Source organism: Artibeus jamaicensis, unplaced genomic scaffold (genome assembly GCF_021234435.1).
Source record: "Artibeus jamaicensis isolate MK-2021 breed Jamaican fruit bat unplaced genomic scaffold, CSHL_Jam_final contig_729, whole genome shotgun sequence".
In the NCBI taxonomy this organism is placed as follows: Eukaryota; Metazoa; Chordata; class Mammalia; order Chiroptera; family Phyllostomidae; genus Artibeus; species Artibeus jamaicensis.
The window spans coordinates 6,228,901-6,253,203 of NW_026521939.1; the positions used below are offsets into that span (position 1 = coordinate 6,228,901).

Here is a 24,303-nt window from a genome sequence, read left to right on the forward strand (position 1 = left end):
TAGTTTGTTGTTGTCAGACTTTCGTATAGTTCAATTTTCTGTGTTTTGGCTGTGTTTTTTTACTAAAACTTTGTTGTCTTTAAACTTGGTTGTGCAAGAAGGCACAATGTTTCCACCTACGCCTCCATCTTGGTGGAAGTCTCTAATTTTAAGCATCTTGAGTGTAGAAACCATGCATGACTTTTGGGATCCAGAAAACTGCCCCGAATATAGTTGCTCCTTATATCTGTTGAACGGATGAATGGAACTCCCTGACTTCTGTCCATGATTCCAGAAAGACTAATTCCAGGTGGCTTAAATTCCACATGCTGGAGGCAGTAAGAATTACGTTCAGGATTAACTTCATAATCAGAGAGTAGGGGAAGGAAGAATCCACTGGAATAGGTATGGAATGGAAGAAGACAGAACACATTCCCAACTTAGGGCAGAAAGAAGTAGGCAAAAGGATTGGACCTGGGTGTGGGACAGAAGCCCTCTTCATTTCTTATGCTCCTTGATGTCCAGAAGCTACTAGGTCTTGGACTAATTCTTTTTCTGAATATTTTACATTAATTTATTCTTTATTATGTTTTTCCCATTACCCTTTACTCCCCTTATACCCCACCCCGCAGTCACCACACTGTTGTCCATGTCCACGAGTCCTTTTTCATTTTTGCTCAATCTCTCCACCCCTTATTTCCCTTTTTGTTGAATATTTAAGCAATCTCCCAAAATAATAAGCAGGGAACTGTGGGACACATTGTGGCATTAAACTTTGTACCAAATTCAGGCTGAGAACCAAAGGAACTCACTTCAGAAGATAATGCTTTCCTACCAATGTGCATAGTATCCTTCAGGAGAGTTCCTAAGAATTACTAGGAAAAAAATGCAGACAAATATAATACAAACTCTATTTTATAATCTCCCAAATTATTTACATATCTGATCCTTTTTTCTTCGATGATTAGAGTTCTCTTGCTTTATACAATGTTTAGAAGCTAGCTTGCAGATAGCCACATATGTAAATTGATGTCCAGGCAAACATCCCATAGGCCAATATTTTAGAAGCCATTTTTCAAAGCTAAAGAGCATATGATAAATACCAAGAGAAAGTGGAAGGGAAGCTGCAAGGCCGAATAAGGGAATCCAGTCAATATTTTGTGACTGTCTTACACTTCAGCATTTTGTCAAAGCATAATTTTGAAGAAGTATAGTCCAGGTGACTCACAGTGATTGTTCAACTCACTTGATTATTCAAGAAGGAATGTATTAATACTAAACTTTTTAATGATGCACATTGAGGTTCCAGCACAGATTCCTATGTGAGTACTGACAAAACTTCACATATGTGGCTTGTCCAAGTGTCATGTGGTCATTTGGCAAACAGATTTTATCTCTCATGTTCTAAATGCTATATCATTACAGGTTTTCCTTTTTTTTTTTTTGCACAGGTTTGTCATATTCTCAAATGGATCATTTTTATTATTCTCTCTTATTTGAGGCTGTCCCTGTGGTCAAATCAGTTTTGTAGGTAATACTGTGATAATGACCCCAAGACTGAGGGTGTCTTTCTTACGCTCCATTTTTAAGCCAGTGACTCTCAAGCAGTTTTTCCACCTTAGCGCACCTAAGAGACCTGCCATCCTTTCATCATGCCCCTCAAAACCAGTTTCTCTGAAGGCAGTAATTCCCTGAGAGACCAGGGAGCGTGCCTCACAACCTCGGGGGTGCAGGTATTCCTCCTCACTCCAAATATTATGCTGGGAAGCTGAATCCATGCATTAGTCAAAACCTCTTGGGAAAGGTAATGGCTATTGAACACCCTCTCTGCCAGGTGGCTTTACATACATGTTACTCACCCCTTACCATGCCAGAGGAATGACTAGTCACATTTAGAGGTGATGAACTCAAGACTCTGAGATATAAGAAATTGGCCGAGACCATCAGAATAGGGAAGAAGCGAGTTGGGACTTGACCTGTGTTCCCCAGGCTCCAAAATCCCTCACCTTTGACCATTGTGGTATCTCTTTTACCAACTACTTATATCTTAAATGTTCACTGTCTTAGTCCATTTGAGCTGCTCTAACAGAATACCACAAAGTGGATGGCTTAAGCAACAAATGTTTATTTTTATCAGTTTTAGAGGATGGGAAGTTCAAGATCAAGATGTGGTATTAGGGGTGACCTTCCTCTTGCCTTGCAGATGACCACCTTTTTGCTGTGTTCTCACATGAGAAATCATCTCTCTCATGTCCCTATTAAAAGGGCACTAATCCCATTCAGTAGGGTTCCACCTCCATCACTTAATCATCTCCCAAAGGCCCACCTCTTAATACTGTATTATCGCATTGATGGGTAGGATTTCAACATATAAATTTGGGGTGAGGAAACACAAACATTTAGTCCATAACATTCATATTGTATTTATTTGGAGGAGTTTGAGAGAGTGTGGTATTTATAACAATAAAGAACATCTTCTTCCTTTGGAGGAAACTTGTGGTGTGAACACATATTAAAAAATACATGTTTGTCATATTCGCAGGCCAGTTTCAACTGAGAATCATGGAAAACTTCATACATAAAACAGAACCACCACTGCTATTACTGCCTAGGTGAAGGAGCTGCTGTCCAAAGACCCCATGGCCCAAGGAGAAACCACCCCCAAAGTTCCAGATAAGCGCTAGGACAGGGGGTTCTTTTCACTGAGATACCTAATTTAGTGCCCAGCTAAAAGGAAATTCAGGGCAACCAGAAGTCACTTTAAATACTGACTCAGCTCAACTAGTGTGGCTCAGTGGACTGAGTGCCAGCCTGTGAACCAGAAGTTTGCTGGTTTGATCCCCTGTCAGGGTACATGCCTGGGTTGCAGGCCAGTTTGTGCAAGAGGCAACCAACCAATGTTTCTCCTGCATATTGATGTTCTTCTCCCTCTCTTTCACCCTCCCTTCCCTGCTCTCTAAAAATAAATATGTAACATCTTTTTTAAAAAGTACCCAAATGATTAAATGCGGTCATTCCAGATAGCCATGGCTGATTAAAAGAAGACCAAGTTGAGTACTATGTTAACAAGCACTTCTTGATGGGCTGTCAAAGAAGGCCTTTCCAAGAGAAGGCATTTGAGCTGAGACTTGAGTGATGAGCAATCTCTGGTCAGGAGAAGAATCTCTCCCTAGAGGGGTCTTCCCTAAGGTCACAGCCCTATCAGCTCTCCAAGAATGTTTGCCACACCACTTCCCTAGTGTTAATGGACTGAATTGTGTCCCCTTTGAATTCTTATGTTGAAGCCCTAACCTCTGATATGATTGTATCTGCAGATAGGGCCTTTATAAAAGTCCTGAAATTAAATGAGGTCATAAGGGTGGGGTCCTAAACCACTATGATGGTTTTTCTTATAAGAAGAGAGACACCAGGGATGGCTGCGTTCAGAAGAATAAAGACAGTGTGAGGACACAGTAGGAAGGTGGCCATCTGTAAGCCAAGGAGAGAGATGTCACCAGGAGCCAACCCTGCCTACACCTTGACTTTGGACTTGCAGCCTCCAGAACTGTGAGGAAATAAATTCTTACTTAAGCTGACAGGTCTTTGGTATTGTCATAACAGCCCAAGCAGAATGATGCACCTGGTTTGTAAACCTACATCACCTGGACCACTATAAGAGCCACCTAGCTTAGTCTCCCTGCTCCTCCTCTTGTGCTTCCTACAGCTCAGTCTCTACACAGTAGAGAACTTTCTAGAATGTAAACCAGATCAAGGTATTTCCACTTCAGACTAGTCAGTGAGTAACTCCTATGTCACACAGAGCAAACTACAAATTCCAAATCATGCCCCTCTCTGCCTTTCAGACCTTTCTCCCCTTGCAGACACCTGCCATGTAGGCCTTTCCTGTTCTCCAGACAACGAACTCCAGCCTCAGGGTCTTTGCATATGTTTTTCCCATCTCAGCTCTGCTGTTATTCTTAGAGGCTTCCCCTGCAGCATCTCCTCTTCCCCCTTCAGCCCTTTGATCACTGTCACATCACCCTGCTTTAGTTGCTTTGGTTTTCACTGCCCCAAATGGTCTTTTTTGTGTCCTTTTGGTCCACACCCCCATTCCACATCCATTCATGGGGCAGGGACTCTGCCTTACCTACTGCTGAGTCCCAGAGCACAGTGAGGGTCCTGTCCCCAGGGGCACCTGACTGTTGAAAATATAGGTGGAAGACGTGGCATTTGGGCTGGGACTTAGAGGACAAAGAGCCAGGCCATCCGAGGGTCACGGAGGCTGTCTCTCCATCCCAGAGCTGCCACTAAACTCCATGCTCCCTCTCATCTGTAGGAAGGGGGACAATAATGGTTGTTTTGAGGTTTCACGGAGTTACTAACCGAGTAGGAAACACTAAATAGTACTTTCTAAATAGTCTCTCTGGGAAGACTCCCTGATACCCGAAACTGGGTTAGTTCCCTGCTAGACGCAGTTCTAACCCCAGAGCCGCTGACTAGGAAAAAATGGCACAAGTCGCATATGAATTTGAATGATGCATGCACTCCCCAGCAGTTAGCAGTATTAGGGTGTCCCGGGCACGACCTGTCTTCTTTATCGGCTCAGTCTGCTGGCCCTGGCGGAGGCTGACCGCAGGCTCGTTTCTGAGACAGGCCCGCGATCGGCTGAGCCGAGGGTCGCTACCACCAGGGCCAGTCCCAGGTCCGCTGTCCCCGCCCGGCCCGACGTGGCGCCGGGGACAACCCAGGCCCCGACGCTCGCGGGAGCAGCCAATAGCGGTGTCTCCTGGGCGGCGCGCGCGGCCTCCCGCCGCCAGAGGGCGCTGCGAGGGCGCAGGGGAGCCGTCGCCGCCAACGATCACGGAGGGAAGCTGCGAGCAAGCGCCGGGGCAGCCACCGCCACTATCACTGCTGCCGCCCGTTCCCTTTCGTGCTGCTGCCGCCTTACCCGCCCGCTGGCCGGCGCGCCCATTTCCACAGGTAAGCGGGCACCGCCGGGGCGCCGCACCCCCACCCTCTGCTGAGCCCGAGCGCCGCCCCTCCCCCACGCGCCGCCCCCGCCCGGCGCGCGCCCGCTGCCGCCTCGCACTCGCTCGCGGCCGCTAACGGGCCCGGGCGGGGGAGGGGTGGCCGGTCCGGCGCCCCGAGGCAGCACAGAGGGGGCCGGAGGCCGCGGGCGCTCCGCCACAAAGGGCCTACGCGGGTGGGGAAGCACCGGGTGCGCGCTCCCGCTCGGGCTACGGGTTGCGGGGCGGACATGGGCGCGCGCGGGGTCCCCGGGGTTCCCTCCCCTTCCCTTCTCATTCGGGGCGTTGGGGGTTGGGGGGGGGGCGCTCAGCCTGGGGCGCGGCCCCGGGAACTGGGCGAGAAGGGCTGCTTCTCTCTTCCATCCCATGCCTGCATGCATTTCCGTTCGCCAGGTACCTCCTCTCTGGGTATTGAACCAAAAATAAATTTTTCCCATTATGTGTGTCTAGTCCAGTGGTCGCGGCTCCCCTAGTTCAATATCTTGGATTTAGGGGCGGGAAGAATGCACGCCGAGTGCGTAGTTTATTTATTTTGGGTTAATACCTTTTTTTTTTTTTTTTTTTTGCGCGGGACATACATCGGGGAGGCGCAACTACTGGCTTCTTGTCTTTATTGTGGATGCGGAAACTGCCCCGTTTTAGGTGTCTTTAATCCACCCTTAAAGAACGAGGACCTGTCAGTTGCCATTAACGTGAATTTCCTGTCGGGGATGGTCATTGCAGGGGTGTGGTCAAGCTGAAAAGCGCTGGCTGGGCCCGAGAGAGTTGCGCCTGCGCCCTGATTGGGTGACTTTTATCGGTCGTTGGGGTTGTTTTTTTTCTTTCTGTTCCGTCATGATTAGGAGTGAAAGAAGGCACCTGCCTTAGGTATTTTAAGAGCGATGAGCTGCTTGGACTGGACCTTCGCTGCCCTGCAAGGTGGCTACTGGAATTTGGCCACTTACAACGTGGGTGGACCAAATTCTGGTGAAAAAGACAACACACCTGAGTTTAAACACTTACTACGGGGGGGGGGGAAGTAAAACATCTCATGTATAATATTTTCATGCTTAAATAATACATGTTGATAATATTTTGAATATGTTGCGTTAGCTAAAGTATATTAAAAGTGTCACCAGCTTCCTTTTACTTCTGTTAATGTGGCTGCTTGAAAATTTAAAATTAGATATGTGGCTTGCATTATATTTCTGTCAAACAGAGCCAGTGAATGGGGGCAGGAGTGGCTGGGAGCCTGTGCCATTTGCTTATCCTGTCCTGCTTCTCTGATGGCAGGTGGACTCCTCTCCTATAAGTGCTCCAGGAACCCCCTGCCTTTTTCTTCTCTCCCACAGTGGAATTGAACTGTTCTGCTGATTGCATAATGAGATCTTGTCCTAATACGCAGAATAATTCAAGTTCATGGACAGAATTTTCTTGAAGATTTTTCTTGCTGTGTCTGCTGTGTACTAGAGTCCGGAAATAGTCATAAAAGGTTCGACTCAGAACCAAATCATGAGTTATGGAGGCTGAATATGTGCACTGTTTTCATGTGTTCTGCTGAGAGAGCATGTTAGTCTTCAGGGCCTCTGCCACGGAGATAAACTGAGGAGCTCCTGCCTTCCTCCAAGTCACTGTGACTTTGGCTTGGGGGCTGGCTCGCCCTGCTCTGACCTTCTCATTCCTCAGATAGAGTCCATTTGTACCCACAAAAATGGTGGTTGTCAGCTGTATTCTACCACAATTCTATATTTTTTTATTGATTTTAAAACCTGCCAATTTGGGTGAGCTGAATCAGTGCCGTACATGGGAGAGAATGAGGATGGACTCTCAGATCTAGGAATGGTAACAGTGACTGCTGGAAGGTTTTGTGCTTTCCAGTAAAGGACTAGGTAGAAACAAAAGATGTCTGTATCCTGTTGCCTCCCTCTAGAATGGGCTTTCTAGAATAAGTGTGAAGTGTGGAAACTTGTTTTCTAGTTTCTGTCTTGAAGTGTTTTGATTTAATGAAAATACTCCAGAATTTTAGGATTGGATGTAAAATTTGTTTTCTCTGAAGCATGAGATGTTTCTAAATTAAGAAAAAAACATTTGGAAAATATTTGTAGATGGGAGAAATATTAAAATATGAATCCAGCAGTTTAAAAATTGATGTGGTAATACATGTTTCAATTCAGAGAGGCAGAGAGGGACCGACAGACACACAAACACTGCCTTATTAAGTGAGGTGATATTCTTTGCTGTAAAGAAACAAGCTTACTTATCCTTACGACGTTTTGTCCCAACAAGAAATTTGCTTTTTAAATTTTGTTATGAGTTTAGCAACATGTTTAGTTAATTAATATTCATTAATTTCCCATACCTTGTTTAGCCCCAGGAACTGTGTACTGGAACAAGTACCAGAGAGGCAGCAATTTTTCTACTTAAATAATAATAATTGTAAAAATAGAGCCTTTGTATATTAGAGCCTCCTGAATTTGGAAAAGATATTAATTGGCCTTTGGGAAGACTTCATATGCAGTCCTTGGGCCTGTCACCCACAGTACGCATGACTCTTGGCAAACTGTGTATCTTAAAGACTTCACTTTTTTGTTGATTCCTCCCATACAGAGTTGTTGTATGGGGTGAGATGTGCCCTGTTCCTTAGCAGGCCTGGGCACTGTAGGAGACCGTTGTCATATGTATCTGACAGCGATTTCAAAATGAAAGTCTGGGGGGGTTGCAAAAATATGAAATTACTTTTCTGATGTTTAGCACAGTTTCTATCACCACCTTTTCCTTTTCAGTGAAAGGGAAAAATTGCCTCATAAAGTATCCAGTACGAGAGACAGAGTTTCAAGAAAGTGGCAGGCCATCTGTAATGATGTTTCATTGCTTGGGTTTATAGTCAGGAGGGTTATTTTGTATCCATATGCTTTTTTGTAAGTGTAACCAGAGTGAGCTAATGACTACTTTTTATTTGTTTGCTTGCTTGTTTATACCATTACACAGAAGCTTGGGTCTGATGCAGATTAGTAATTACAATTTTCACTTGAAATTAAGGAATACCTTTTAAGGCAAAAATACAAGCACAGTTCCATGTTCCCTGGGGCACTTTCTCTGGTCCTGTGTTAGAACATCTTGTAAATAAGGACCTGTAATATTTTTCCTTGTATCTAAATACATTATGGTAAGGGCAGAGCCAATTTCCACGTAAAGATTTTCCCTGGAGTGGACTCGCTGTGTTCAGTGCATTCCTGTGCGCACTCTCTGCTTTGTCTAAATTGCTTTAAATTATGTCCCTTGAACACGTACGACACTTTGTGTTCAGGCATGTATTTTGTTCCTCTTCAGTGAGTTCACGTACCCACCTGTCTGTCAGAGCTGTAGTCTTGGAGAGCCCAGCCCAGTGCCAACTCAGACATGCTCCTTCTCCTCCAGGTGGCACCGGTTCTTACATTGCAAGAGTGTGGTGGGTGTGTTCAGGCTTGGACTGGCTTTGAAATCTGGCTCTGTCACTTGGTAGTTGTGTTATCCTGGACTGCTTGTGTCACTTCAGTTTCCTCATTGGATCTATGTTTTAAGGTTATTATGAGGATTAAATGACTTAATACACATAAAGCACCTAGAATAGTGCTTGCCCTGACTGGTGTAGCTCAGTGGATTGAGCACGGGCCTGTGAAGCAAAGGGTTGCTGGTTCGATTCCCAGTCAGGGCACATGCTTGGGTTGCAGGCCAGGTCCCCAGTTAAGGGACTCATTCATGAGAGGCAAACACACACTGATGTTTCTCTCCCACTCTTTTTCCTTCCCTTCCCCCTCTCTAAAAATAAATAAATAAAATATTTTTTAAAAAGAAGAGTGCTTGGCATGCAGTAAGCGCACCAAGGGTTAGCTATGATTTCTGTCTGTGCCATTTGCTGCAGTCATATTTCACTTACCTTGGTGTCTTCTGTTAATGAAAGGTACTTTCTAAAGTTATCATGGAAGGCCAAGATTTCGTGGGAATGGGTACATTGTCCAGTTACCAGCTCTGTACATTGTACTAGACTTTAGTCTAATGAGTTTTACCCCAAAGGCCCGAGCAGATACCTAAAAAAATTATGATGAAAATCCAGGGTACTTTTTGTTCTTACGTGCAACTTTAGAATGAGTAACAATTTAAATATCAGCTGGTTCTAGAAAGATGGTGTTCCATCTTGCAGGAGTTTAGTTAATTTAATGAAATTCATATATAGTTGAATTTCTTGCTTTAAAATGTACTGTTGAAAGCTTCCCAGGTCTCCCCCCTCACACACCATTTCCTTTTCATTTAAAGAGAAGCAGGTGGGTCTGGCTTGCTTTTCCCCTGCACCACTGCACTGCTTCAAGAGTCTTATGGTTTCAGGTTTTTTCTCTCTGTCTCTAGTTGATTTACTCCCCAACTTGTTTCTCTACAAGGTTGGGGGCAGAATGGCCTATAGCGATAGCGAGCTCTGCTTCTGTCCACTCATTTCCTCGCAGGCACCCCCCTTTCTGGAGCTTGCCTTTTTGTGAAAAGTTTGTAACAGGTTTTAACTCTGGGGCCTCAGCTTTGCATTTATTCTTCCATTCAAGTATTCATTGACCTGGTCCCAGCCATTGTGATACAATCAGGACTCAGAAAGGCAAGGTACCTTTTGAAGTGAATAATGTGGCCCGAGTGGGATGTGGTGACAGTTTAGGGTGGTAAGGGAAGGCCTTTAAAGGTGACTTTTAAGCCAAGACTCCAGGATGAATAGGAGCCAGCTCTACAGACCCGGGAAGTGTGTTATGGGCAGAGGGAACAGCAAGCACAATGGCCCAGAAGCACAGAGCCCTTATTTTAGGAACATGCTGAAGGCCAGCCTGGAGTAAGTCTGTCTGGGTGAGGATGTCGTGAAGAAAGTGTTGGGAGGTTAGTCCCTCCCAGATCTGGTAGGTCAAGGTCAGGAATGTAGGTTTTCTTCTAAGTGCTTAGGCAAGCCGTTGCAGGATTTTAGGCATGGCTGTAATAACCAATTTCTGTTTTTAAAAGAGCATTCCTTTTAGTTTAGTATAGGAAATGAATGGGGGAGGGGCAGTGGAGAGGCCTGGAGCTGACAACAGAGGCCGAGAAAGGAGGAAGTTTGCGACATTCGGGACATTCAGATGAGACAGTGTGACTCACGCAAGGCGGTTGTGAGTGGCCAGATTTGGGATGCCCTGCACCTATTTTGATGGTGTCTCTGACAGGCTTTGTCACTGGATTTTTTGGTTGTGGAATGTGAGAGAAAGAAGAGTATAACGCCAGGTTTCTGGTTGGAGCAACTGGCCAGAAGGCGGTTTCATTACTGACAGGGTTAAGATTGGGCAAAGGGTTAGGATTGGGAGGAGGGTAGAGGATTAGAGCCATTCAAGTAGACATGCTGAATAAAAGCCACAAACAGACCCAGAATTTCTTACATGATAAAGGTGGCCTTGAACATATTGTTGTAGAATAGAGGGTCTTTTTGTAAATGACGTTTGGGCAACTGGGTAGCTATTTGTGGGGGGCAGACTGTCTATGTCTGTATCACTCCTTCCATAAACTGGTGGATTGATTTTTTAAAAAATATATATGTTTAGCCCTGCCTGGCATAGCTCAGTGGATTGAGCATGGGCCTGCGAACCACACGATCACAGTTTGATTCCCAGTCAGGGCACATGCCTGGGTTGCAGGCCAGTTCCCGGCAGGGGACTCACGAGAGGCAACCACACATTGATGTTTCTCTCCTCTCCTTCCCTTCCTCTCTAAAGATAAAGAAGTAAAATCTTTAAAAAGTGTATTTATATATATGTATATATATATGTGTGTTTAATGAAAGAATACGAGTACTAGAAGAAAACATGGATAATTATTTTATAATCTCAGAGTGGTTCTGAGTATGTCAAAATCCAGAAGCCATAAAAAAAAGTACTGCTAAATTTAGCTACTTGAAAATATAACTTCAATAAGTATCTTAACCCAAGTCAAAAAGATTGGTATCAACTTGAGGAAAATAATAGTAATATCACAAAATACTACTTGCCTCCACATATAAAGAGCTTCCATAAATAAAAGGTCAGCCTGGAAGAAGGATGGCAAAGGATCTGAGCAAATGAAATTCACAGAAGAGGGAATACCGGTGGCTCCTAAATATGAAAAGGTGTTCAGCCTTACTGATGATGAAAAGGCAGGAACAGAACCCACCACCCAGTCCCGCTATTTCTCACCTCCTGGTTGACAAAGATGAAAACATTCGATGATTGCAGGTGAAGCTGTGAAGCAGCCGCCCTCAGTCACTGTTTCTGGGCAGGGTCGTTTGGTATAACTTGGCAGTAGCTGCCAAAATAAAGACATACGTACACCCTTTACCTTAGAGAGAAAACTCGAGGATACACATATGTGAAATGTCCTGTGTGTCTGGTGAGTGTTCGAGATTGGAAACAACCAAAATGTCTGTCACTAGGGACCTGGCGAAGTTATGTTCCAACCATATTCTGTAGCAGGCTACGTTGCTGTTACAGATAAAGCAGCTTTGTAGGTACTGATATGGAATTACCTTCTAAGTTAGGTGCTCTATGAAAAAAGCAAGGTGCAGAGCATGTTAGGAGCCCCAGCAGGTATAAGAAAAATAACATAATGCATGGGCTATTTTTAACTTTTGTTTTGAAATAATTATAGACTCCCAGGAAATTGCAAAAGTGAGCCCTTCATCTGCTTCCTTCAGTGGTGCCATCTTATATAAGGAGTGTGATATGAAAGCTGGGATAACCATTAACCAGTGCAGACCTCACTTGGTCCTCACCAGTTCTGACGTGCACTCGTGTGTGTGCACAGATGGAGTCCTGTACCCGCCGCCACAATCAAGACTCAGTATTGGTCCACAGACTGTCTCTGTCAGGTCACAGGAGAGACTGGATGACAACAGTCGATTGCCCTCCGGAAAGGCAAATGGGCGGTTGAGTGACAGGGTCAGGAGGAGACCTTTCATTGTCATAATATTAAAGTACTACTTTTAAAACAGGTTGTGATGTCTGTGGGACACCCAGATGTGACTGTCACATCAGTAGAGGGTGTCCAGCTCTGCCTGGGGCTGGACTGCGGAGTGTCTGGGCCCTAGATGAGGATCTTTAACACCTGGGCAGTGTGGGCCGTCCCTGAGGGGGAGTGCGCTGGGGCAGGGAAGCAGTTCTGATGAAGCCCCAGGGCTCCGTGTGTAGAGGGCAGCTGGAGGTAGAATTCCTGTTCAGGAAGGAAGTGGACACCTGTCATGTGCTGCCGAGTTTGAAAAAGGAAAGTAGCTGTGGATTAACTTTATCAAATTCTTTCTTTAAAATCGAGGCTGGATTTTAACTTGATCCCCAAAATAAAATGGTGTGTAAAACATAGATCTTTTTCTTTCGTCCAAAATGGGAGGTGGGGGAGGCTTATTTCACAAGTAAAACTAGTATGTGTTGAAAAAAATCAGACCATTGGTTGCCTGGGGTTGGGGGTGGGGCAGGGGGTGGGCCAGGGGTGGGCTGTGGAAGGGGCGAGAAGAGTGGTTACCAAATAATGGTCTGCATCGCGATTGGGGTCTGGGCTACATGAGTGTCAAAACTGTCCTTAAAATTGGTGCATTTTACAATAAGAAACCGAAACAAATGTTGAACTCTAGGTTATGATATGTATGCTGTAGCCATGAATTGTAATTGATGAATTAAATATAACTCATTTTGCAATTTACCAAAATAATGTGGGTTGATGAAAGGGTGGGCAGGTGGATAAAGACAGCAGATGTGATCAACATAGCAAAAATACTAATTGTCGCCCTGGCCAGCGTGGCTCAGTTGATTGGGCATTGTTCCACAAGTGAAGGGTCAGTGGTTCAGTTCCTGGTCAGGACACATGCCTAGGTTTTGGGTTTGGTCCCTGGCTGGGGTATATGCAAAAGGCAGTTGATCAGGGTCTCTCTCACATTGATGATTCTCTCCTTTCTCCTCTCCCCTCTCTCTAAAAATAAATAAAATCTTTCAAAAATATTGTGTAATGTAGGTACCTTGTAGGTATATTGTATGCATTGTGAAAATTTTTTTAACTTTACCGAGTGTAAAAATTTTCATAATAAAATTTTGGGAAAAAGTTACAGTTCTGTCATATGTTTAAATGTCACCTAATATTATGCTCTTAAACCTTTAAACATTAAAGGAGGCATATATTTCATGCTATTAAAAGTCCACGTCTGATTTCCTCTTACGCATTTGAGTTGTCAGCTCTTTGTCACCTACTCTTTGTCCCTAGAGGTCCAGGTTCAAGGTTTTCCTGCACTTTCTGGGGAATTACCCAAGCGTCCCTTGTTAGCCAACAGGTTTACTCTTTAGTGAACCACCTGGGCTGGACAGAGGCGGGGAGAAAGTATGCTCTTCCCTGAAGAGAGGGAGCAGCAGTTCTTTGCTTTCGTCCCGGTCCTTCGGGCTTGACTTCCGTGAACAGCAAGTGCTGCTCTGTCTGGGTGCCTCTGAGTTCTCAAGTTCTGACTCTGAGTTGGCCCTGCTTTAAATAAAATAGGGGGGAAAAAACCGTGGTGGTCCCTAAAGTCATCTTTCCAAGGAAGGGTTCAGAGGCTACATAGGCGCTTTTTTTAATACTTTATTTTTTCCAGAGGTAATTCAAAAAATATTTTAATGGAATTCAGTGAAAAGACAGTGTCCCACCTATTCCTTGGCTGCTATAGTTTTCTGTAATTCCATGTGGATTGGAAATTTTTTTTTAAACAAAAAACCAAACAAACAGAAAACTGAGTCGTATCGTGGGGGTTGCTCCTTGCCTCTTCTTTTCCCCCCGGCACCATCTGTTCCCATTTTCTTTTTGATAGGTACTAACTTGCAGTCTTAGTTCTCTTACAAATACTGCCTCCTTAAATAACTTTGTACATACAAGTATGGATTAATTTTTTTATCATGGAAATGGTCAGACCTGTACCAGTAGGAGGGTAGAACTAACCCCACATTCCTCCCCATTGTCCAGCAGGGACAGTTACCTGTATTTTTGGCCTCTTGTTTCATTTCTGCCCATTCATCCTTTTTTTAGACCAGACTATCTTAGACACAGATTTCAGGAGTAATGCCATTCTACTTCAGTGTAACAGGCTTTTCCAACTTTTCATTTTGGAAAAGTTCAAACTTACAAACTAGAGAGCGTATTTGAAAAAAGCCTTGCACGCTCCCTGGTTATCAGTGTTCTGCCGTTTCATCCCCACCCCCGCCCCCTTTTTATTTGCTGGAGCATTTTCAGACAAATTCCAGATGTCATATCCTTTCACATGTGAACACTTCAGTTAAGTACAGCTTTTAAGTATGAGATTGAAATATTTAGACCTGACAGTTTTTTAAAGACAAAAATAAAATTTGCACCATTTGTCAGCCTTCGGGGCATTCCAACCTCCATCCTCGCCTCTGCACTTTGAAAGAGCAGACTCACAGATAAAACTACAGTGGTAAGCAATAATGAAACTAAAAACTTCAGCTATGTATTTGAAACATGGGTGCAGTTTCTCTGTCACATGGGTCCAAATACATGGTTTATGTGGTAAGATATGTTCTTAGGCTTAGATCTCAGTGGTTCTCGTCCCCGGGTGATGTGCCTCACCCTCTCCTTCCCGCCCCTGGACCTTAAACAGCATCTGGGGATATTTTTGGTTATCGAAAAGGATGGGGGAGGGCATGCTACTGGCATCTGGTGGGTGGAGACCAGGGATGCTGCTAACATCCTGCATGCACAGGACGGCCCACATCTCTCCCCAGCTGCTGAGCTTGAGAAACCCTTTTATCGAAGATCTTGTCCCTGTGGTCCTCCTTTAACTTGCTGGGAACTGCCTACTATTAGTGGGGTTAGATACCAACCACAATGACACACAGTGACGTTTGCCAATGTTTCATGGAAGGCAAACTTTTAACCTTCCAGTTGGAACATTTATCAGTTGTGTCAACAAGGATTATTTCAGAAGTTTTTTTGTTTTTAATTTTTTTATTTATCCTCAGAGGGGAAGGAGAAAGGGAGAGAAACATCAATGTATGGTTGCCTTTCATGCGTCCCCTGCTGGGAACTTGCCCGCAGGGAACCAGCCTGCAACCCAGGCATGTGCCCTGACCGAGAATCAAACCTCGATCCTCTGATTCACAGGCCTGTGCTCAATCTACTGAGCTAAACCAGCCAGGGCCTTATTTCAGGAGTTTTTGTAACAAAATAAGTGTAAAGGTTTAGAGTGTGCCCACAAGGAAGTCAGCCTCCCTCGGAGGCAAGCGGATGTGAAACCTTTCACTTCTGGAGAGTGTCCAGAAGCAAAACAAGGCTGGACTGTTCTAGTGGCAGCCTACGTGTACGCATGGGAAGGGAAGCAACAAAACCTGAAGTTGGAGGCGAGGAGAAAAGCGGGGAGGAGAGAAATGGCTTTTTCATGGAGATTATTTTGGAGGAGCCTTCAAAATCTGCATGGATGTTTAACCTAAAGGAACATGAAGATGTTATGCTGTGTGAGCTGGACAGTGGGGCCACCCAGATAACCCAGAGACAGTTCTTGGCTTTGGGGGCCTAAACGTCAAGTCAGCATAGACGGACATGTCCACAACAAATGATGTGACAAGACCTCAAATGAGGGGTGTTTCAGCTGGGATGCCTGATGTAATTTTGTGTGTTCTTTCTTTTCAGACTGCTCACTTAGAGAGTGAATGTGCGGGGTAACATGTCCAGCGTGTCTGAGGAGAGAAGAAAAAGGCAGCAGAACATTAAGGAAGGGCTACAGTTTATACAGTAAGAACTTAATGAATACCTGTGTTCTCATCCCCTACTAAATTAAAAAAAAATTTTTTTAAAATTTTCACCCAAGGTTATGTTCACTGACCTTAGGGAGAGAGACCGGTGGGCAGAGTGGGGAGAGAGAGAAACATGGACTGGCTGCTCCCCTGCCCCTCCCTGCACGCACCCTGACAAGGCTCTAACTAGCAGCCCAGGCGTGCACCCTGGCTGGAAACCGAACCCACAACCTTTTTGGTGCATGGGACGATGCTCCAGTCAACTGAGTCACACAGTCAGGGCCTGACTCTTTTATATGGCTCTACATTTTGCACAGATTAGGAAATCTTTAGTCATATATCATTAAGTCCCACTAATTTGGGTTAGAAATTGTTATTTTGTTCCAGCAATAGATTTTGCTTTTGTACATTTGATTTCTTTGTGTTTTAAAATGGATCATACTGTCACTGATTTCTGGGCCAAGATCTTTTAGGATCCTGAGAATGTTAGACTGAAGAATTTGAACCTAATCTTGGGAGAACAGTTCTGATGAATGGAAATGAATATCTGTCAACACATAAGGCTTTTGTGATCAGAAGTTTCTGTTGAGAAGCTCAGTCTCTAACTGACCTTGTAAGGCATGTCAGTGACAGAGAGTTGTGACTTGGGTGGACGTGTCCATGAAGATGTCATCTCTGTTCTTCCTGGGAAGGAGATGGTCTTCTCCTTATACTGTAGATTTTGGATCAGATAGGATTAGTGGTTCTGTACTATTTTAAAACATTTTTGGCATGTGAAGAATTAGGCCTTTTCATAGTAGTAGATTTGAGAAGAAAATGTATGTAGTCAAGAAAAGACAAAGGAATAATTTTAGGTTTTTTTCATGACTGCAGTTACATGTGAGTGATGGTAGCAGAGGAGAAGTAGGTCTTTAGAATGTGCTTGAACCAGCAGTAAGCTGGTAGACCCTCATGCTTAAAGTATGTCTGGATGAGTAAATTCTGATAAGAGCCTGATAATTAAAATTAATTTATTTCTTCTTAGGTCACCGCTGTCATACCCAGGAACACAGGAACAATATGCGGTAATGACTCTGGGAAGGTCGGCTCAAAAGCTCTTCAGTAGCTTGTGGACTACATATATAGCAAGGGTTGGCAAACTGTGGCCTTGTTGCCCAAATCTAGCCCACTGTTTGTTTTTGGAGCACAGCCACACACATTTGTTCATGTATAATCAGTGACTGCTTTCACAAGATGTGGTAGCTGGGACAAGAGGCCATATGGCCCACAAAGCCTGAAATATTTAGTACGTGGGCATTTATAGAGAAAGTATGCTGACCCTCATATATAGAATAACATTGGCTTTTTTGACATACTTAAGACAGTTGTCCCATATTTTCTTTCCTCTGTTAGCATAGCTTTGAATTAATATCTTTTGAGCCCCTTGAAAATTAGTTTTAGCCTGCCTCTCATTTCATCAAAAATAAGTGGGATAGAGTATGTTGAGAAGGACAGTGCAGAGACTCTTCTGCTTTTATTTAGGAGAAGTTCTAACAATAGTCAGAACTTCTCAGTAGTCAGCAAGGGTAACTGAGTAGTAAGGGCCAGTGATGAATCTGCTAGTTACAGGGAGAGCTCAGTACCAGGTCTTGGAATATACCTTGTCTCTACAGTTAGTTCACCTGTGCTTTTGTGTCTCTGAGGGTTTTTTTTCCTTTTTAATATATTTTATTGATTATGCCATTACAGTTATCCCATTTCTCCCTCTTCATTCCCCTCCACCCTGAATACCCCCTCCCCCACCATCCCCCCTTTAATTGATGTCCATGTGTCACAAGTTCTTTAGATTCTATATTTCCCCTACTATTCTTGCCCTCCCCCTATCTATTTTATACCTACCATCTATGCTACTTATTCTCTGTACTTTCTGCCTCCTTCTCCTCCTTCTACTCCCCTGTTGCTGACCCTCCATGTGATCTCCATTTCTATGGTTCCGCTCCTGATCTAGCTGTCCTCTTAGTTTGCTTTTGTTTTAGATGTGGTTGTTAATAACTGTGAGTTTGCTGTCCTTTCGCTGTTCACCTTTTTTATCTTCTTTTTCTTAGATGAGTCCCTTTAACATTTCATATACTAAGGGCTTGGTGATGATGAACTCCTTGAATTTGATCTTATCTGAGAAGCACTTTATCTGCCCTTCCATTCTAAATGAAACCTTTGCTGGATAGAGCAATCTTGGTTGTAGGTCTTTGGATTTCATGACTTGGAATACTTCTTTCCAGCCCCTTCTTGCCTGTAAGATGTCTTTTGAGAAATCAGCTGACAGTCTGATGGGAACTCCTTTGTAGGTAACTGTCCCCTTATCTCTTGCTGCTTCTAGGATTCTCTCCTTCATTTTAATCTTGGCTAATGTAATGATGATGTGCCTTGGTGTGTTCCTTCTTGGGTCCAACTTCTTTGGGACTCTCTGAGCTTCCTGGATTTCCTGGAAGTCTATTGCCTTTGCCAGATTGGGGAAGTTCTCCTTTACTATTTGTTCAAATAAGTTTCCACTTGCTCTTTCTATTCCCCTTCTGGTACCGCTATAATTCGGATGTTTGAACATTTAAAGATGTCCTGGAAGTTCCTAAGCCCCTCCTCATTTTTTTGAATTCTTGTTTCTTCATATTTTTCTGTTTGGTCATTTTTTTCTTCCTTCTGGTCCACTCCCTTGATTTGAGCCCCAGTTTCCTTTCCATCACTATTGGTTTCCTGTGCATTTCCCTTCGTTTCAATTAGTTTAGCCTTCATATGTTCCTCTAATTTGTGACTAAAATCAACCAGTTCTGTGAGCATCCTGATCACCAGTGTTTTGAACTGTGCATCTGATAGGCTGGCTATCTCTTGGTCGCTTAAAAGTATTGGCTGTGAGGCTTTGATTTGCTCTTCTGTTTGAGCTGTGTTTTGGTCTGTTCGAGCCAGTTAGGTATGGGGGCAGAGCCTTAGGTGTTCACCAGGGCAGGGGACCCAGTAGCTGTATGTGGGGATGGGGTCAGAGAGGTGTTTGTTTCACTCTCTCAGATTTCAGTCCCCTTTGCTGCTTCTCGCAAGCAAACCAGGCCCCCTGGTGCCGGCTCCTGGGTGTGTGGGCCTGTGCACCCTCCAGGACCTTGTGAGTCTCTCCAACAAACTCTTCTGTGAGCCTGGGAGCTTCTCCCGGCACCTTGACCCTGAGAGTTTTTCCAGTTGGTGCTTTTAGGCTTTAATTCCCGCCTCTGAGGCCCTCGCCTGCGTGGTCTGTCTCACTGCTTGCTCCTTTGCCTGGTTTATCTGCGTGTGCAAATGTGTGACCGCAGTCAGCCAGCTGCCTTGGGCCCTCACTGGGTCCTCCTGTTGCCCCCCCAACTCCTGGGATCTGCCATCTGCCGCCTGTGCGCCTGGGTTGGTCCAGTCCTGCTACTTTTTCCTGCGTGACCCTGCTCCACCAGTGGCTGACTCCGCCCCTCTTATTGGTCTGGATGAATGGTTCATTGTTGTCGGACTTCAGTACAGTTCAATTTTCCATGTTTTGGTTGCGTTTTTGTTACTAAAACTTTGTTGTTTTTAAACTTGGTTGAGTGAGTTTTCACCTACGCCTCCATCTTGGCCAGAAGTCTCTTTGAGGGTTTTGATGCTTCTAATTGTCACTTCTTAGTCTGTCTCTCCCTTCCTCTTCCTTATTTCATTCTGTCTTCTTCCCTCTTCCTTTCCTTCTCTCCAAACAGATGTAGAATATGGCTATAAATTACCTGGAATAAACCATTCGTTTAATAATTGATTTTACAATCCTTACATTTAAATTGGAATTGGGGTTCAAAGAGGTTAAATGGCATGTCACAAGTCACCTTAGTTGTTAAAGATTGATTTGTCCAGTTTTCTTCACTACTTTTTTTATCTTTAACCTGAATTCATGAAAGGAGACAGAAGACTTGAATATTTATTTGATCTTGTGATAACAAAGGACTTCTCAAATACTAAAGCAGTGAGAGGAATTGAGAAGGAATCTTAAAAACTTTTCGACATACCTACATATTATGCATACTTAGTAAGAAAAAGGTTTCACATCCTCTAAAGCAGTAAGTCACCTGAGTAAACAGGTCATTAAAGAAGAAATACAAATGGTCCATAAAAATGTAAGCAAGTTCAGCATCGCTGCTAATCAAAGACACAAAATAAGAAAGGGAGCCATTTTCCACCCAGAAATTGGTAGAGCTTTTAGGTGCAGATGCACAGGGGTACACATGCTACCAGCATTGGTGGGGGTGCCCTGGAGGGAACCACCGGAAGTGTTCCTTGTTATTGCCCTTTCGGAAGGCACTTTAGAAATAGTAGTCAGAGCCTTCAAATTCTCATTCTGTTTGACCGAGAATTTCTACTTACAGGAATTTGTCCCAAGCACAGAGTTGAAGATGTGGGCAGTTACTTATGGGGTATTTTTGCTGTATTTTTCTTAATAATTAAAAATGTCTCCTGAAAAAGCAAGCAGGGTGAAGCCTGTACTGAGACTTCAGTGACTGGGACCCAGTTTCACAATTTAACAGCAGAGCTCGTGACTCTGTCAAATTATTTCCTCTGGAATTTTAGGTGAAAAAATTAAGATTTACTTATACCCCAACTTGTTCCTTAAATAGTTTCAGGTGGTAACTTTCTTTTTTTAGGTATACTTACATGCTCTTGTGAGAAATCTTTTTAATGAAGGAAATGATGTTTATCGAGAACGTGATTGGAACAGCTCAATAAGCCAGTACACAGAAGCTTTGAATATAGCCGATTATGCAAAGTCTGAAGAAATTTTAATCCCTAAAGAGATCATTGAAAAACTATATATAAATCGTATTGCTTGCTATTCTAATATGGTGAGTTGTGTCTTTTGAAACAGTGTTTCAACATAGTACATTAATAAGTCAGTTTTCTAATTTCAGTTTTTTTAAGACAGATTTTTAAAAAAGATTTTATTTATTTTATTTTTAGAGAGAGGGGAAGGGAGAGAGAGAGGGAGGAAAGGTCAATGCGTGGTCACCTCTCATGTGCTCCCTACTGGATACTTGGCCTGCAGGGCAAGGCATGTGCCCTGACTGGGAATCAAACTGGTGACCCTTTGGTTTGCAGGCTGGCACTCAATCCATAGCAACACCAGCCAGAGTTGGATTTCAGTTTTAAATACAGATATTAACTGTTTTTAGAGTTGCCTGAAACTTTCAAAAAATCAGCTTTGGACAAATGTTTAGGGATTTTAAAAGTAATTTGTTTCTTAGTTAATGACCCTTAGAGATTCCCACTTGAGTATGTCTTTGGGTGGGATGGTGTTTATTTTAAAAAAAAATAGCCTAGGGAGACAAAATACAAGTGTTCAGAGGTGAGTGTGTCTGTCAGATATTTGTATTGATAATTCACTTCTTAGTCAAGATTCAGTCCTCTTAGGAGCCTTTTTTTAGCACAAAAAGTAGTTAGCCTTCAAAATAATTACCACAACCTTTCACGCATCTATACTTAAAAATTAATATTTTGATGTGCCTATAATTTTCACTATGGACATTTAGTACAGCCATGAAAATAAGAAAGGTACCCATGTTGTTACCTAGTTTTTTGTTAATGAACATTTATTGATAATTTATTTTGGTTTTTACAAAATGTGTTCCTTTCTCATCATGTAGCTGTTTGGAAGTTATATTTCTATTTGGCATTTTAGTAAGACCCAGCAAAGGGTGACTGCAGATGGGAGAAGAACAGGACAGGAGAGCGATACCTGCAGGCATCCGTGATGTCTAGAAAGTTTTATTTCTTGAAGATCTGAGGCCTTAATGTCCAGATGTTAATATTTGTCATATCTGGGTGGTGGGTACATGGGTATTTATGATATTCTTTCTCCTGTGAATTTGAAATTTTATAATGCAAGTAATTTTAAGAAAAAAAGAATACTGCTAACCTTGCATTTAAGAGGGCAATAGCCTGGGGTCTTACGCATTTGCATTTACAGGAAGACATCAGTGCAAGAAATGAATTGTTTGATTGCTAACATTATTTGGTCTTACACACTAGGGATTCCTTGATAAAATTGTAGAAGACTGTGATAAAGTCCTCAGTTTAAATGCCAGTAACTGCAAAGCTCTATATCGGAAATCTAAGGCTCTAAGCGAGTTGAGAAGATACAAAGAGGCTTATGATGCAGTAGCGAAATGCTCCTTAGCAGTGCCTCAGGTACGGGGTTTGTATTTTTGTTCATTTGTTTACATCAGGGCCATTTTATTACTTCCTTGTGGATTATGGCATTTAAACAGTTACATTTTACAGCCAGCCACCAGCTTGCTTCACTTGGGACTAACTGTTCATGAAGCAAGTTGACAGAATATAACTTATAACTTAGAGTTATATAACTTATGTAAATTATATAGGTAAAAGTTTTGCCTATTCACAGTTAGTAAATATAACTCTTCATTAATTGCATATTGTCACTTGTTTCAGGATGAACATGTAATAAAACTTACTCAAGAACTAGCTCAGAAATTGGGATTTAAAATAAGAAAAGCGTATGTTAGAGCCGAGGTAAGTGGGCATTCTCTCCATCAGGTGTGTCCATTGTATTGTGTGGTTTGGAGGCAGTTCTGTTTTTCAGTTTGCGTCTTTATTCTCTTTCAGCTGTCATTAAAATCAGTTCCTGTGGATGGCACTACCAAGGTAAAGTTATTACTTCTGTAAGAATCATAATTTAAAAAAGAAGAAAAGATAGACGTGTTTGCAATTTTGCTTTTAATATTTATAGTTTGTGTTTATTTTTGAGATTTTTTTTATTTCTCAAACACATAATTAACCGGAGCTTCCTGTCTGGTAAAAAGAGAACAGACAACTTGAATATATTTTTTATTCTTAACCAGCATTTCCTATAGTCTGATGGAGTATTTTATAGGGTTTTCAGAGATGTTAGGTTTTGTTAGAAAAAGTGGTTTAAGGCCATATACTGATTTTGGGAGTCACTGGGATAAACACAATCAACAAGTTGTTGTTTCAAAAGGAAGCTGTCTTGGAAGCCGTTGGGGTGCTAATGGCCACTGTGAGTTGGTGGGGTCAGGGCGGGGCGCAGACGAGTACCTCTGGAACTGGTATGCCCCTGACCCTTTGAGAATTGCTGGTCCATGAGAAACGAGTGGTGGTACTGACAGAACAGCACTGTATAACACCACACATTACAAACATTCACACGCCATTTACTTCATGGATCTCAATTGGGAGCGAGTCACATTTCTGTGAAAATCTGCACTGGTTTCTTACAGTGAGTCTTACAGATTGTTTTATAGTTTAGAATCCTGAAAATACTATGATTCTTTATTTGGTTTACTTTCTAGGCTTTAAACTGTTCTGTGGAAGATATCGAGCCAGGTATGTTTTTCCATGTTATCTTAGTCTGAAAAGTACCAGTTTTAGACATCATGTATTACCATTGTCAAATAAGTTTACTGTGTGGTTATTCGTGTGAAAGCAAGAATAATTTTGAAAACCACCTTTGTGCTTGTGGATGTGCCGGCCATGACTGAGAACACTGACGTCAGTAAGCCCGCTGTGGCCTCACCACCATCGATAGTTCTGCCCAAAGGGGCCTGTGCATTTCGAGAAAAAAGAAAATGTTTTCTGAAATGAATATATCTATTCCTGGGTAAAACAAATTATTTTTAGAATTACTTTTACTCTTTTATTTAAATTGTATTTGTTCTATTGTTTTATCATCGTTTTCATATCCTCATGTCTTTATTTTCACTATTTTTGTTTATTAACATTACTATTATGTACGTATACTGAGAAGGAGTACATTTCTGTCCATGTTACAGATTTATTAACTCCAAGGCAAGAAGCAGTTCTTGGTGTTTCTGTACCTGCATCCAGTTTTTCTCACCAAGTTGGAAGTGAGCTGGCCTCAGTTCCGGTTATGCCCTTAACTTCTGCCTTGCCACTGAAAGTGGAAGAGAGCCCTCTGCCATCCACAGTGCTGGCGAATGGAGGGAAGATCCCCTTCTCCATGCCGGAAGCTTTTTTAGATGATGGAGATATGGTCCTTGGAGACGAAATAGATGACCTCCTTGATTCTGCACCTGAAACTAATGAAACTGTTATGGTAAAGTTTAGCATTGCTTTTTCTGAAGGCAAGCTTAATAAAAAAAAAAAGGCAATATAACCTGTTAGATATTTTCAGCATTACCTATAGGCTGAACTTTGGGTTTCTTATGTTGAAGATTAGTTTTGTTTTTCTTTGGTAATAACTGGCTAATTTGGTCATTTTTGAAATAAAAAAGAAACTAGTAATTAGCTAATTTTTCTTCAACTCCTCTTGAAATCACACATATAGAAAGGGCAAATAGGCATTTGATATGTAAGAAAAAATAAGTTTTATAGATAAAGGACTTCTCACTCTGTTATTTTTTAAATGTAGGCTTGAGAAGAAATAAACTCTATAGCTTAGGCTTCTCTATTACTAAGTCTTGATTGTGATTTCAACTTTGTTATGTAACACATGTGCTTAGCGTAATGATTTGTTTTTATATTTAATGTTAAAAGCAGCTCAGCTAACTTGGACCTGAGTTTTATGGATT

General features: G+C 42.7%; 1 protein-coding gene across 1 annotated transcript in view; it reads left to right on the top strand.

Moving 5' to 3' along the window:
• Positions 1–4,786: 4,786 nt before the first annotated feature.
• ZC3H7A (zinc finger CCCH-type containing 7A) overlaps positions 4,787–24,303 on the top strand; it is a 34,694-nt gene continuing 15,177 nt past the window's right edge. Inside the window, exons 1-9 of the mRNA XM_037151195.2 lie at positions 4,787–4,938; positions 15,627–15,728; positions 16,755–16,794; positions 20,383–20,580; positions 21,764–21,922; positions 22,187–22,267; positions 22,361–22,399; positions 23,065–23,098; positions 23,545–23,828. Coding sequence (XP_037007090.2) covers positions 15,661–15,728; positions 16,755–16,794; positions 20,383–20,580; positions 21,764–21,922; positions 22,187–22,267; positions 22,361–22,399; positions 23,065–23,098; positions 23,545–23,828 — 903 coding nt within the window. The 5' untranslated portion in view covers positions 4,787–4,938; positions 15,627–15,660. The remainder of the gene's footprint in view (positions 4,939–15,626; positions 15,729–16,754; positions 16,795–20,382; positions 20,581–21,763; positions 21,923–22,186; positions 22,268–22,360; positions 22,400–23,064; positions 23,099–23,544; positions 23,829–24,303) is intronic.